This window comes from Papilio machaon, chromosome 5 (assembly GCF_912999745.1).
Source record: "Papilio machaon chromosome 5, ilPapMach1.1, whole genome shotgun sequence".
Taxonomy (NCBI): domain Eukaryota; kingdom Metazoa; phylum Arthropoda; class Insecta; order Lepidoptera; family Papilionidae; genus Papilio; species Papilio machaon.
In genome coordinates this window covers 2518804-2535420 of record NC_059990.1, presented here as the reverse complement: position 1 = coordinate 2535420, position 16617 = coordinate 2518804, and the positions used below count along the sequence as shown (strand labels likewise).

Genomic DNA, 16617 nt, shown 5'->3' with positions numbered 1-16617 from the left:
ATAATGTGTGAAGTCAACCCGCCCTAGGCCAGCGTGGTTGACTATGACCTAGTCAATTCTAAATTAGGATAGGCTCCGAGCTTCTCAGTGGGGACTTATAGTGAGCTTATGATGAATACTTTATCCCTATTTTCGAAATATATCCATAGTTGCATCTCGCATATGTATTTCTAATAAAGTGATAATCCATTTCTCATGTTTGCTTTTTCTTTGCTATTTCTACGTATCTTTTTTAATTATAATAATAGCTAGATACTTGCATATCAGATTGTTTCTTGGTAGTAGTCATTTAATGTGAATCTCTTCGTTTGTTGCATATGTTTACGATTATTTATTTCATCTAGTAATTTAGTAGGTACTTTTATAGAACTGGTAAGGGCTAAACATTTTATAAATTTCGATGACGAACCAGACGTTTGCCAGCTCGTGATTAAATTCGATTTTTTTTATAAGAGAAGGGGCCAAACTAGCAGCGGGAACACCAAGGTGTTCATCGACGTCCATGGACATCTGCAATACCAGAGGAATCGCAGATGCGTTGCCGGCCTTTGAGAAGGTGATATGCTCGCTTCTTGAAGGACCCAAAATCGTAGCAGTTTAGAAATACCGCCGAGGACAGACCATTCCACATCGCGGCGGTACGCGGTAGAAAGCTACGCGAAAACCGCACAGTTGTGGATTGTCAGCCATCGAGATGGTTTCACAAGTTTATCCAATGTATAGGAAACAGGGTTAAAAAGAAAACAAAACAGTTACGTATTTATTAATTTAATAAAACTTCTTCAATATAAGAATATGTCCGATTCCATCTGTATAGTACAAATCATTTAAAAAAAAAATGGATAAATACCTACACAAAATACAACCTTCTGTATCTTCTTTTGACTCCAATCTCGTTATATTAGCTCTAGGAACATTCGTGATAGCTCATCTTAATAAGAAAATTATAAAACAAATAAAGAATTATTGCCTTCAGTATCCATTTCTCTTAGGAAAAACGGGAATTATATGTTTTAATACAGGTTTTTTAACAGTGTAAACTCTATGAACAATAAGTTACATAGACCATAGACCACGTCGATACATATTTTAATGTTGGTTATTTGACATATCAAAATCTTGTCGATGATTAAGTCGACTATAAGGATCATTTTTATTTGTTTCTCAGTCCGCCTAAAGGTTTGTTTCCATTGTTTTATGTATAGAAAATAAGAATCATGATGTAATATAGTTATCGATATCTTACATCGAGTAAAAGAAAATATATCGATGAAGTAAAATCGATTTTAAACACCGCGTATAAACAATACTGAGCGTACCAATGAGATCGTATATTGCACTAAAAGAATACGCTCCAATGACAACGGTCTTTATAACTTCATATGCAATAATTTATCTAAAATTCTCGAATATTTACAAATAAATATATTAAAAAGATTCTAAGCGGCTCGGGGCTCACAGTCTCGGAAGATACCAAAAGGTTGTCTGTTGGTTTGGACCAAAATAAATAATGTATAAATGGTCTATATACAATGTATTGCAAATTTATCGACAAGTTACAACATATAAAACATATGGCGAATATGACTGAGACAAAGGATTATTTTTTTTTTGTAAAAATCCAACTTTTTCATAAAAAAATCTGCGCTAGGATGAGATTCCGTGCGACTGTTAGATGGATCAGACACGGGGGGACGATATTTATAGCGAAAAGGTTCGCATCTACGACGTAAAGGACGAGAGCATTGTGTCTCATTGGAGACCAGAGGAGAGGTTTCTAGAGGATTTGGAAGAGCTTCTTCAACTCGACCATCAGCTGCCAATCGGTCTTGATAAGATCGTCACGGAAGTAGTCCTTGCAGGCGTCGATACTAGCGCGCGAAATCTGTAACAAAATAATTGTTTAACAATTAATACCATTCTGCCGTAACACTTGCATTTCAGAAAAAAAAAGAACGGGAAGACAATACAAATGTTTCAGCACCAACCTACTGAACACACAAAACTAACTATGTTTGCCTTTATTTAACTCATAAAAAAATACCCATTTCCTCTAATTATAATATGGATTACCTAAATTATAATTTTATTTACTAATTTTAGTACAACTTTACATCAACTTTTGTTTCTCATGCTACTATTGCACAAGTACATTATTCAATTAACCTATAAATATATCTGAAGATTCTAAAAATAGCTTGCAAGATGAATGTAACAGGGGTTTCATTGAGAACGACCCAGTTTGGGGAACATCGATTCACCTCGGGTGAATGGTATGACGTCATAGGGAAACTAGGGCAGGTTGTGCAAGTGGGTCGAGACCCCACCTCCGAGCCCCCGCTGCAGCCTTAAGGCAGCCAGCCCAGGCCGAACACCGCAGGTCACGGGGAAAAGGAAATTGGATTTATAACTTTAGCGTCAAGGATGCGCAAAGCAATTCTGAAGGCATTTATTTATACGAGGGATAATAAATGTTGTTATTTACGGCAAAAATAATTTTTACATGAAATAAAAAAAAACTTGTAAAAATTATACACCTTTAACGGTTTTAATTTTTCATACTGAAGATTGATTGATATATAATTTTTATGGTCACGATGCAGACATGGGCGTCGTCAGAAGAGGTAGGAGGGCAGCTGCCAGTCCCCCCAGTTCTAGCCTAGATCATCAGCTAATGAGGCCCGTGGGTGCAGATATTGTATTTTTTACAATAAAAATTAAACAAACATCAAGATTTATGTAATGGTCCGATAACCGCGCGAATACATTACCTAATCATATATAGTAAATAAATTCGCACAATAAACGTTGTTCCGTCAATGAAACTGCGGTGCGGAATATCAATGGAGATTCTAGAATGAGATGTGACCCGGTCATCGCGCGCTTGTGTGGGTAACATCGCCTCACAGTAACGTCTAAGCGAAATTAACCTTTATATCTATGACACTAAGATATAATCTTGTACTGAGAAGTTTTAATAGAGTATAACCTGATAAAGGTTCCCATCATTAGACGGCGGTAGGCTTTCAATGGCAGACGTCGAAAGTGCCTTTTAGGGTGCGCCAACACGCTGCCAAAGGAAACGACGACTAGTTTGTGTTCGCGCACTGTAATTACTTATTAATGAACGACAAACCAGTTATCTATTACAGCAAAAAATTGTATGATTGATAGCTGAATAAGACACACAAACATACACATATTTTTTATTCTATTTGATACTGAGTTACATGTATATATGTGTGTATGAATATTTTTTTTATAATAACAGATAAATTGATTTCATACAATTTATTAGAGCATACATCTATCAAATAATAGGTAGAAGTACAAGACATAGACGATTTTTGTACTTTTTTCTGTGCTTCAAACTGGTCGTTAAAAATAAAAAACAACTAAAATCTTAATTTAAAATCTAACCCCTGACCAATAAACACTAAGGCAACTGACGAATCACTGATCGGACTATCTATAACGAATATTTGCGAGAACGGTAAGGGAACTGCACAAATCTAATACAAATTTTGTCGATTATATTACGAAAAAGTTCTTACGAATATTCGTGATAAGCACTCTGTTGATGTTACGTAAAAATCATAATGAATAGACGCCCGCACATATTCCCATAACAAGTGAATCAGCTAAATTACGCAAACCAGTGTTATTGCATTCCTACTTCTATTATGACCTTGTTCATTCATGTTTATAGTGGAGATTGTCATAGATCACTGTAACGCATTACGAAAGATACATATATAAACTAGCTACTAGAATTAAAAGAAATGTAACAAGTAGCCTATGTGTACTTCCAAACTATGTTCTACATATGTGCCAAATTTCATCAAGATCCGTTAAGCCATTCCAGAGATACCTTCAAACAAAAATCCAACCATCTAAACTTTTGCATTTATAATGTTAGTGAGATAACAACTGTATTCTATACGCGATAAAGTTTTGTCATCTTTTCCACCTTTGAAACATGTTTTAAGAATCATCGAACTAAAAACTTCTCTAAAGTTTGACGTAATATAGTTACAAATAATTGAAAATTCTTGATATTTCGAAAACAAACATGGGATAGAATTATTTAGATGTACTTTTTCCATTATAAGAATTAAATACTACGGCAAAAAAACTTCAAAAAAACTTCCCCTTAAAGTTACTACTTTGTTATATCCTAAAATTATGTAATAACACAAATTAAGACGACTGCAAAGTCAAATAAAAAAAATCTAAAACAAGAATTGAGTCACAAACTTCCATTACATCACAATCTATTTCAGTATAAATTCTGAGAACATTTTCATATGAACGTTACATTTAATCTAGAAATTCGTTCGTAAACTAGAAAATCAATTACAATAATAAAGGTACATATTTAGCTCTAACCCCATTACCTACTCGTGTAAGATCACATCCGCACGTGTCCCATTAGGGGAGACAATGGCCTTGCTTGCATGACTGAATTGACAAAGTCGACAATGGTATGAAGATATTTATACCTTCGTATAACTTCAGGGATAACCTCCATTGTTTTTGATGTTGAAAACAGATAAAAATATATAATTAGTAATTCAATGTTTCTCGAGCTTTACTCAATGATCAACATGAATGAAGGGGAAGTGATGAATGTCTTAATCATACTAAATATCATCTGTATCTCGTAATGTACGTATAAATATAATGTATGTTCGTGAATAATAAATAATAAAGCTCAATAAACAAGCAATATAGTGCACAGTGATAATTACTGTCCGTCCGTTTGTGTTATCTTATCGGGATGTTACATTGACGTGAAATTATGCGCGTTGCATACAGGTTCAGTTGCGTGACGGTTGTCGCTAGATAATAACTCATTCGATTTCCCGATGCCCTCATAAGGAGCGAAAGTCTAAGGAAACGATTATTCAATATTTTCTATCCAGATGTAATAATATTAATTCAATGAGTAGAATGCTAACGAATATGTCGTATATTATGACGTCATAAACTAGGCCTCCGGCACGCATACGCTTCGGACAAAACGTGGAGTCACTTCCACTTTACTCCTGTTTTGTGTGTGGTCGTATTGTCAGCGGTCGAACCGACCTATTCCTACAACTGAATCTCGTGTCTATTTCAATTCTTGGATTTTATTTCACTTTATCGTTTATCAACAAACATCCTTTTTGATGCTGCAAGATGAACATGTATGTACGAACTATAACATATTCTATGCGCTTTCTACATCTATTGTGCACCTTTGACATAATTAAAGACCATCTTAATCATATTGTGTACACCATTTTCTCTGAATCATTATATTTATCCATTAAGAGAGATAATGTCGTAGGCAGAGGAAACCGGAGGAACAATGACTGACACATCGGCCATTGTTACCCATCAATTAACAAAAGAAGTCACGTACTCGTGTTATTTCAATAAAGATGCTTTCGAGTTTAAGAATTACTGAGGTAGAGGAAAGAATAGAAAACTCATATATCATTTATATTAGTTCCTAATATTATTGAACAAGTATAAACATAACAAATTGGAGACTCAAAATTGTTTTTTTATTGGTATATCAAACTATTTTGTTCTCCATTTGAGACCCAAAATCAGGCATAAGATAGGCTATAAGGTAATGTGTACTTGAATAATAGAAATTACAGTCAGATTTTATTTTTCAAGGCTTGTTTTGCGCTAAACAAAATGAAAATTGTCGAGTATGCTACACGTGGTAAGAGAAGGGGAGATGTGGGGGGGTCAGCTAACGTATGGAAAGCGATGACGTCACGGGGCACGGAAATAGCCCGGCCTTCGCGCGGTGACGGGAAACCGCTCCGCGCTCACACCCGCCCATTCTATATTATGTATTTGGATTAGACAAAGATTGATGGCTCGATGTAGTCCGCTCGTAAAACTCTAGCTGTTTGCTTTGCTATCATTTTATTTTTCAAACACAATATAAATCTTTTGCGCACTCATCTTTGCAATAGCCGTTTCGAGTTTTGATCGCTTCGCCTATGAAACATTTTTCTCCGGAGCAATTGAATTAAATAGTTATAACGTGCAAATAATAAATTACATATAACACAATATTATAATAGAACGTAGCCCTGTAGAATATAAATATAGTATTTATATTCTACAGGGCTACGTTCTGTAGCTTGGATGTATTAAAAAGTATAAAAAAGGATTATTCACTGTGTTGTGGATGGACAATTTATATACAACTAGCTTTTACCCGCGACTCCGCCCGCGCGGAATAAAAATAGAAAACGGGGTAAAAATTATCCTATGTCCGTTTCCTGGTTCTAAGCTACCTGCCCACCAATTTTCAGTCAAATCGATTCAGCCGTTCTTGAGTTATAAATAGTGTAACTAACACGACTTTCTTTTATATATATAGATGAACGAAGATTCAAATCGAATCGAACTGAAGATTAACAATAAAATGTCACGGTGTTAGGGCTTTGTCATACGTAATTAAAGAACGACGAAACTTTACGTGTGGTACCATTGAAGTATGTGACCTTGTTGTGTGCATCTGAGCATGGCATATAAAGTTGCACGCTGCATGGTGCCTGCACTTTGCAGTGTTCGCGTGGTAACGGCGGTACAGTTAGCAGCTTGCGGATGCCGCATCGCCCTTCCCCCCTCTACTGCCCCCCCAGTCATTTCCCTCGACCCACTGACCCGGGGGATAGAGTTACCAACAGTACTAGTACTACACGGATATTTTTTTTTAACAATATAAGTATAGATAACGACTTATATAATACGTAAGAGTGGAAACTATTTTTTTAGACGTAAAAATAGTACATTATGTAAATTTTAAAGGGTAAAATGTCATTAAAAGAACACTAGATATTTTTATGAATTTTATAGAAATGTTAGACAAACTAACAATCTAACAAAAATCAGTATATAACTTGCAAGATCTATAGAGTTAAGGTTTTAGATAGTCTCAGAACATGTAGTTTACGTAGTCACCCTATACCAGCGCGGTGGACTCAATGGAGGCAGGAGGGCGGCCGCCATTGACGGCGTGCATTCATGCTGCCTTTACACCACTCAATGGCTGACTATTTTACAATTACAACGTTCCTCAATGAAAACTATAACTAGACGTAGTTTCCGCAAGTTAATAAAAAGGGTACCTTTAGATTAGAATAATAAAATAAAACGCAATAATGTTTCCAATCGATTCAAAGAACAGAATGCTTTCTATTTTTTAAGAGTTTAAAAAGTAACAAAAACTTTGTCTTAGAATTGTTCGGACATTTGTCTATTTGAGATTTATATTATTTACTTCGGAGATAGCGGTTTTCCACTGGTGAAATTATTGCACTAATTTGGCTATTTTTGCCAACAATATATATGCACTAGTTGTCTCTTACTGCCGCACTAGGTAGATCCTTAGTGCTCAAGTTCGTCAGTTGTGTAAAAAGTTTACAAACTAAGGGGGATTACCCAATAACTCAAATTCGTGTGTTCGTGTAAAAAGTGTGTACACTAATGAGGATTACCTAATGACTCATGTTCGTTAATTAATGTAAAAAATGTATACACTTTTTTTATATTACAAGGTGGCAAACGAGCAAGCGGCCTCATGAATTCGCCGAAATGGCGAAGCATTCGCAATTGCAATTGCATTGCCTACCCTCAATCGACAAAGAACGCACAAAAAGAGAATATTTAACCTTCCTATGCATGTCCTCCTCCATCAAATCAACCTCCCCTTGCCAACCTTTCCTTATAAGAAAAGGGATCGGAAGGGAAAGAGGACTAAAATTAGTCCTCCGGCACCACACTCATCAGACTGTACTTGGAATTAGTTCCACTTGACGCCTGTCTTCTGTATAGTAGTGGTATTTCACCGGACGAGCCGGACAATTCCTGCAACGGATGTTGTTGCTGGTGTCTACCACTGTTAGTGGTACTGTACCTATATACTACCGGTGATGACCTAATTGCTCAAGTTCATCAATAAAGCCTAGGCTTTAAGTCTAGACTTACCTTACTGACGAGCATGTCAGTCTCATCGAAGTGACGTCCAAACATTTTTGGCGACTCGCCGGGAATTGGCTCTATCTTGATGCACACCTCTTGTCCCTTACGAGCTGACTCCACCTGCTTGTGGTTCACCTCGATTGATGTCACCAGTCCCAGCTCCACGAACTGTACACACAACGTACAAGACATACAATTATCATTCATGAATGAGTGAATGATTCAAAATATATAGTGCTTGAGATACATTCAAATATATTTAAAACTAGCTTTTAATAGCTATCGCCCGCGACTCCGTCCGCGCGGAATAAAAGAAAAATGCACACAAGATAAAAAAGTTCCTATGTCCGTCTCCTAGTTCTAAGCTACCTCCCCATCAATTTTCAGCTAAATCAGTTCGACCTATCTTGAGTTATAAATAGTGTAACTAACACGACTTTCTTTTATATATATAGATAGATACTAGCTATTGCCCGCGATTTCGTCCGCGCTGAATTAAATAAAAATTAATTAGTAGCCTATTTGTTCTTCCAGGCTATGATCTACATCTATGCCAAATTTCATCAAGATCAGTTCCGGAGATACCTTCTAACATACATCCATCCAAATATTCGCATTTATAATATTAGTAAGATGTAAATAAAACCAAATTAAAGATAATTAACAAGTTGTTACGTGTATGATGTACTTACCTCTTTACTTGGCACACATATAGGTGTGCCCTCCTTGACAATGCCCGCCTCAACCATGACACCCATCACTATGGGATCGCGGGAGTTGAACACGAATTGTGGCAACACCTGACAAAAAAAAAAACATTTTAAATAGAAAGAAGCAAGGAATAGATAAAGATCAGGACACTTAAAAGATATAAAAAAGGTATTGTATTAATACTGTTGATTTAATGAATTCTTTCATTCATTCATTGAGTGATTGAGTGTCAAAGTAGCTATGCTTCCGAGTCATTCAATATACTACATCTACCTTTTTTAACTTTTCTTCGAAAGATATAAATATGTTTATATAATCATAATTTCTGTCGTACCTTAATTTTACATGGGAATACAGCGATGTGCTTGAACTCCTCGCGCTTCCTCTGCTTCAGTTCCTCTCTGTATGCGGTGAACTTGTCGAACAGGTGGTAGATGATGTCTGCAGCGAAGATCTTCACACCCAACTGGTCTGCCAACTCCTGAGCATCGCGCTCAATCTGAACATGGACACATGGATGGATTATTATGGATTAGTTAGTGTTTGCAACCTAATTATATATTATAAAGTATATTTTCGCTTTAATTTTTACTGTTAAACAGATTCATAGACAATTATGAATTCTTCTTGGTCGTTACAAACTTGAGCAACTTTTCACTCTTGACTAAAACCCTTTTTTCACTAGGAATTATTTCACTCTTAACTAAAACTACTTTTTCACTGGAGAAATTAACAGTTCGACTCAGCCTATGTTACAAAAATAGTTGCTTAGTGGAAAATAGACAGCTGTTTTTTTCATAAGGGTATTTCCAATGCGTTTTACGCCTAGTTAGATCAGGTTATGTTAGTAAAAACAGGCATTACCTTAACATCGAATGCCAATATGGTGGCATACTGCGAGTCATGCTCCAACATAGCGGACGCCTTCATCACATCGCGCTTCACCACAGGACCTATCCTGATCGCGGAGTACTGCAACAAATGTATCTTTTTAAGCAGAGTATACAGAAATAATTAAATTCAAAATTAAATAAAGAGTCAAATAACACTGCAGGCCATATCCAATCATTTCCCTTTTTCACATGTGGAATAAATCTTTTTATTTTACAAAGAAACTATGGCAAATCTTCTTTGTTGAAGACTTTTATTAGAGCAATTTACAATTTTATTGATAATATATAAATTACAGGTCACAAAAGTTATAAAAATCTCAATATAAACTAAGAAATTGTTTAAGCAAAATAATTTGACTAAAAATGAGCACACAATATACATATATATGTATGTATATTTAGTCAAAAACTCTTCATAGCTATACAGAGCTTTCTGGATAAGCCATGATTTTAATGTATTCGCCATACCGCTCATTGTATCACAGAGATCAGTGTATGAAGTACTGACCGGTATCTTGCTGGTCCTGAGGAACTCCAGCAGAGCCTCGAGCGAGCCCAGCGTGGAGGCCTGCACATACACACCGCGCTCCGACAGCTTGATGGACGACAGCGCAGACTTCAGCTCGCGGGCCACCTCCTCCCTGAACAATAAATAAAGTTATTACCCTAAATAGTCTTTATTTATTTTAACAATGGGGAGAAAAACTGAAATTTTCTTACAAAAAAAAACACTACATACAAAAGTCAAAATACTCTGTGGAATGTAATAACACTTTCATCAAATTTCATCCAAAAAAATTCAAAAATATTTTTTCAAGATAGTACATAAATTTTTCATAATTAAAAAAAAGAAAACAATTCTTTTAATCGCTAGAATAACGAATTAAAAAATTTGACAGACGATAGATGACAGCCCGCTATTGACGCTAGCGCCATCTACTTAGAGCTTTCAGTTTTTCTCCCCATTAAATAAAATGGTAGCTTTACTTCAAGACATCAACTTCATCAGGTTTCTGTGCGACGAGAAGGTTGAGTCCTGCGATCGCCTTCTCCAGCTCCTTGGCGGCAATCTTCACCCCTTGCGCACCCACCACCTCCTTGTGCTCCATGTACGCGTTCTACAAGTACATTAAATGGTACAATTTTATCAGGGCTAGGATAAAAAATAATTAAGGCAATAATATAAATAAAAAAAGTTTAACAATAATGTTTTAAACATCCAATGAAAAAAGAAAATTATATTTAAGGAGAATCTATTACACAATCAGAACGATAAACAAAAAAAAAATAATTGTCTATCCATTTTCCTGCAATCTAATCCACGCATCAGCAAGATGATACTCTCGAACTTGTGAAACAACTTCTCTTTCGATAAAGGCCTCTTCTAATTTCCACATCTATCTTTCCTAATGCAGTTTCACTCCGGACCTGCTACCTTTTTTAAGTCATCATCATTTTACTTTTTAAATCATCCTCCAATCTTTTAAAACGGTAATAATATATATAAAATTAATTAGACACTAAAAGCAAAAAGATTGAGATATAATACAGAAAATAAATTCTTACCTTAACCCTCAACTCCTTCATAGGCTGAGGCATCAACAGAGAACGGATCTGAGTGACTATGGGTCCGTCTGTACCAGCTAGGATAATGGTGTCACCCTCATGCAGCGTACCATTGATCAGAATCGTATCGATAGTCGTACCAAGACCAGGAATGGCTTTCACCTGTTTAATAACATTTAAATTAGTAACAAATGCCTACAAAACTGAACATTAACTTTATAATTAGAACTCAAAGTAGAGATTATTTTCATTACTCTGCTTTCATCTGGTGTTAATTACACTTTCATGTCAGACTACTAGACTTTTTTCCCTGTCATACACAATAGGTGACAAAAGTAAATATAACTTATATTGTGACAAGGTGGTATAGATGACAGATCTCTCAGAGTTGTACTTGGTGCACTAAGTGTAGTATAGAATGTTAATATAATATGAACCATACATACTTTGCAAAAAAAAATTAAAGACGAACTAACCTCTAAGACGGTGGCTAGAAGCTGATGTGAGAACACCAGCCTCTTATGCAGCGGTCCTTCACAAGCTTGTACGATCATGGCGAGCAGGTTGCCCATACCTTCACCCGTTACCGCAGACGTCGGCACCAGAGACACATACGACCGCGGGTCCGGGTTGTCGTAGAACAGCGCCGCGTTCAGACCCTCAACAAATACAAATTAAATATATAAATTGATACTATATAAATAATTGTATCCCATAATTTTGGAATTGGCACAATTTTTAATGTTTTTAAAAATTATACAGTACAGTAGATAAGTACAGATATATATAAAGACTAGCTGATCCGTGACTCCGTCCGCGCGTGAAATAAAAAAAACTTAATATAGTATTAAGTAGATGATGTATAAAGTAGATTATCTGTTCCTCCAGACTATGTTCAACATCTGTGCCAAATTTCATCAAAAATCTCTTGAGCCGTTCCAGATATACCTTGTAACAAACATCCATCTATATCAGTGATTATCAAACTTATTTCTTTTACCGCCCCCTTTGAAAATCAATTATATTTCAGCGCCCCCCATTTTTTATTCACCCCTAAAACTTAAAAACCACAATTTCATTACTTTAATTAATTTCAACGCCCCCATTTTTTTTTGGGTCCCTTAACGCCCCCTTCTAGGCGATAACGCCCACTTTGAAACCGAAAATGAAAATGAAATGGGCACACAATATCACGTCCTATAGCCTGTCCATATAGGTCAGTGACAAAAATGTCATCGTCAATTTCCTTAGTTCAGCAACTTCCTGTTACACTTACAATTTGTAATTTTAGTAAAAAAAAATATTTACCTGTTCAGCAAACTGTACAATAACCTCCTTGCTTCTCTTATCAAACTCCAGCTGAGTGTTGGGCTGCTGCAACTTGAGTATATCTCGCACGTCCTTACGCTGTGAGCTCTGCCAGTCGTAAAGACGATCGATCTTGTTCAAAGCTACAATGAATGGTGTTTTCTTCTGCTTTAGCAGATTTATGGATTCTATCGTCTGAGGTTCCAGACCATGCATAATATCCACTACCTGGAAAAAAAATAAAAAAAAACATATACAGAAGGTATATTTTGGAAAATTATATTTCCTCATTTTTTAATGCAAAAAAGAGTCATTATGTTCTGAAAACATACCAGAATTGCGATATCACATAATGACGAGCCTCGATTTCTAAGATTACTGAACGATTCGTGGCCAGGGGTGTCAATAATGAGTAGACCGGGCAACTTGAATGCTATTTCATTCACCTGAAAAATAAAAACGTATTAATTTAAAAGTAACACAATACCACAACTTTTTACAAATGTATGTACATTTTAATGTACCCAAAAGTATAAATAGCTGTGGTGTAAAATAGGTTATTAAAGAAAAAATTAATGAACAAATAATCTTTATGGTTTCAGCAGTTTTTGAGCCTATTGAGGTCAACAATCAAACCTTAGGTACTTTATAACATTTTGTCAGACTTCAGCATTTTTTTTTAATTACAAAAAGTAGTGTGACACAACATGGTGTCAACAAAGTGACCTTGTAAGGCAAGTTTTTGAAGCATTGAATGTGTTAAACCATTGACACTTGAAACCAATTCAGTCTTACCCCTTTAACATGCTTTGTTTGTTCTTTAATATTCTCAATGGGTACATTGGTGGCACCAATCTGTTGGGTGATACCACCCGCTTCTCCGTCCTGAACATTGGTGCGTCGCAGCTTGTCCAGGATCTTGGTCTTCCCGGTGTCTACATGACCTAGTACACACACCACAGCCGCACGGAGAGGATTGTTCACTTTGTTTTGTTCATTCTCTTCACGACGTTTCTAAATAAATGGTGTAGTTAAAATTTTTAATCAGATTTATTTTTATAAACATTTCTATCTTTATTACTTACTAACGGTCACCAAATAACTAAAAAAAATTCCCTATATGTTCAGCGGTTCCAGAGATTACTCAGAATAAACGTGCCCTTGCAGACAGACATACAGAGAGACAAAGATTTTAAAAATTGGTTTTTCATTGTCAGCTATGCAAATACATCATGTGTACGCAATATAACTTTGTTTTTCTATATTACATACAGACATTCCAATTTTCTTGATATGTATAGATAAGGCTTTCAACTATTATTTTGAGCGTAAATGTTTATTATATTAAATAACAAAAATAGGTAAGTAGTATTATTTCACAGTAAAACTTACTTCTAATCTCTTGAGGACAAGCTCCCTCTTTTTTTGTGCATCAGTCATTTGATCATCTTCACTATCTTCTTCTGAACTTGAATCCTCTTCGGAGCTTTCTTCATCTTCTTCTGAACTTTCTTCATCTTGTTTCTATCGAAAGTATTATACAATAATTTGAACAAAGTTAAAAAAAATATGGAATCAATAAAACTAACATAAGACAAAATATGTTACCATTTTCTGTTTATCTTGTTTTGTCTTTACAGGCTCTTTAGCAGGACTTGCAGTTTGCGCCGGCGCGGGTTCAGGCTTGGCAGGTTCTTCAATTTCTTCTTCAGAAGACTCCGCATCCCACGAGTCTTTGATCAAATCACTCTCTTCCTTCTTTTCTTCAGATTTTTGAGGCTCTTCCTGTAAATAGCCATTTAACTTTGGCAAATTCAGAATGTGGTAGATTTTAAAACTTAAATTTAAAATTATATATAAGTAATCAAATAGTAGATTACTATAAATATTACCTTTTTCTGTGTAACATCCAAGTCAAACTTCTTTTCCTCTGCAGGAGTAGTAGGTGTTTCTTGAGACATTTGAGTTTTCAATTTCTGTGGCTTAATTCTAGTTCCTAGCCTAGGAGGTCGCTTTTCTGTAGATCCTATTTCAATTCCTTGTGCTTTCAAAGATTCCAACATAGCTTGAGCCCTTGCCTTTTCAGCTTTTTGCTTTGGGGTCAATAGCTTGCCTTCAGCTTTAAGTCTTTCTTTTCTCTCCTTTTCTTTTTGCTTTTTCCTTTCCTTGCGCTCTTTTTCTAGTCTTATAGCTTCAAGTCTTTGGCGCTCTCGTTCTTCCTCTTGTCTTATCCTTTCTTCCTCTTCTTTTTTGAGCCTTTCCTCTTCTTCCTTTACCTTTTTCAGTGCTTCTTGCATTGCTGCAATAGTTTTTTTTGTGGGACCTTTTTTAGCTTTGTCATCTTTTTCAGCCTTATCACCTTTTTTCTTTTTCTTTCCTTCAGTTACAGGAGCATCTCCCTCAGCATCTTTATCTTTTTCCTCTGCAGTTACCTTTGGTTCTTCATTAACAACCTGATTTTCTGTTGACTTAACATCTGCTTTAGCCTCAGGGGTTTTCACAGGCGCTTTACTATCATTAACATCTTTCTTAGGATCCTGCTCTTTCTTTTTAGCTTCTTGTTTTTTCAACTTCTCACGTTCTTTCTTTTCTTTCTTCTTCTGAGCAGCAGTTTTAATTGTTATATCATTTTCATTATCACTATCTTTTTCTTCTACACCTGTTTCTTCTGTTTTACTACCTAGTTCATCTTTTTTACCTTTTTTCTTGTTTTTAGATTTATCTTCAACATCCTCTTGTGGTTTTACCTCTACTGGAGCAGGTGTTGGTTCTGTTTTAACTCCAGCATATTCCATTTCAAGTTCAGCTAGAACTTTTTCTATATCCTCATCACTATCATCTTTCTTTCTCTTTGCTTTTTTTCCTTTTTTGCCAGCAGGTTCTTTTTTCTCCTGTGCAGGTTTCTTTTGTTGTTTCTGTATTGGTTTTTCATCATCTGAAGAGGGAGGTGCTTCAGGGGCTGATTCTCCTGAATCTTCAATGGCCAACAAAGAAAATGCACTTTTTTCCTCTTTTTTCTTGTTTTTCTTAGGCTTTTGCTCTACCTCCTCATCTGACTCATCTAGTAATTAAAGTTTGGTGTCATTCAGATAAATAAAATAATAATTGTTAACAAAATAATAAAATATGACAAAACTTACCTTCACTACTGACACCTTGTTTCTTTTTTTGAGTCTTATTAGAAATGGATACATTCTTAATGTTTTTTGTGACTTCCTTAACATCAGTTTCTACAACTTTCTTAGCTTTGGATTTAGTTTGCGGTTTTTCGTTATCACTCTCATCTGATTCAACACTGATTCTAAAATTAAGCAAAAGTTAAGTGTAAAAGTTTCAGCTAATATGCAAAATAAATTATTGTATTTACAATTATTGCAAAATATATGTAAAAGATAGAGCATGCTATATTCGTTATAATTTCTTATGTAAAGATAAATAAATTCCAACAGTCCGTATGTTACTTCTCAATTTGATATCAATAATATTAAAAATAACCTATATCACTTACTTCTTTCCTTTAGTAGGCGCCGGCTTTACAGTATCTATGTTGGTTGTTTCCACATCGCTGCTACTGAAAATGATCATTTTTAAAACCACTGCAATAAAATCAAGTCTTACACTTATCCTTAAATGATATATTTACCCATCATCTGCAGCCAGGTTCTTCTTTCCTTTTTTTGCTTTCCCCATGTTGTCGTGGTACTTAATCTATTAAGTCACAATATCTGTAATGTAATGTTTAATTTTCGTGTGTTTTATGATTTCTATCATGTGAAAAGCAGACTTCGGACGTATGTAAATTTTTATAGGGAATAAAAGTAGTTCTCTAGTGAATATTGCCTCGTCGTCGTGTCTGTCCCCCTCCTTTACTTTTTTTAATTTTATGTCAAACACGTTCGGAATAGCATGGAATAGCAGATCAAAGAGTATAGATTACAACATCGTCACAAAAACTTAAAAAATTACCATTTCATCAAGGCAGACACAAACCAATTTGCTCATGGGTTTACTCATAGTTTATCGAATACTATTTTAGTCAAAGTGTTTTCAATTATCTTTTAAGCCCTGTTTTCAAATATAGCGAGAAAAATGCTTGTTATTTATATGCTTCTGTTACATATGTTTTGAATGATTTGGACTAAAT

General features: G+C 35.3%; 1 protein-coding gene across 2 annotated transcripts; it reads right to left on the bottom strand.

Moving 5' to 3' along the window:
- Nucleotides 1-773: 773 nt before the first annotated feature.
- Nucleotides 774-16366, bottom strand: LOC106721615 (eukaryotic translation initiation factor 5B). Of its 2 annotated transcripts, none has more exons than XM_045677872.1 (18): nucleotides 16117-16366; nucleotides 15982-16044; nucleotides 15614-15774; nucleotides 14366-15534; nucleotides 14082-14258; nucleotides 13866-13997; nucleotides 13269-13487; nucleotides 12806-12919; nucleotides 12474-12701; nucleotides 11642-11824; nucleotides 11166-11327; nucleotides 10587-10717; nucleotides 10108-10240; nucleotides 9571-9678; nucleotides 9041-9205; nucleotides 8688-8795; nucleotides 8002-8163; nucleotides 774-1885 (listed from the first exon to the last, which is right to left on the bottom strand). In XM_045677872.1, the coding sequence occupies exons 1-18, from the start codon at nucleotides 16161-16163 to the stop codon at nucleotides 1778-1780; spliced, it is 3570 nt and encodes a 1189-aa protein (XP_045533828.1). In that variant the 5' UTR covers nucleotides 16164-16366; the 3' UTR covers nucleotides 774-1777. The 2 variants fall into 2 exon arrangements, with proteins under 2 accessions (XP_045533828.1, XP_045533829.1); XM_045677873.1 differs by having other exon boundaries at nucleotides 15982-16041.
- Between the last annotated feature and the right edge of the window lie 251 nt (nucleotides 16367-16617).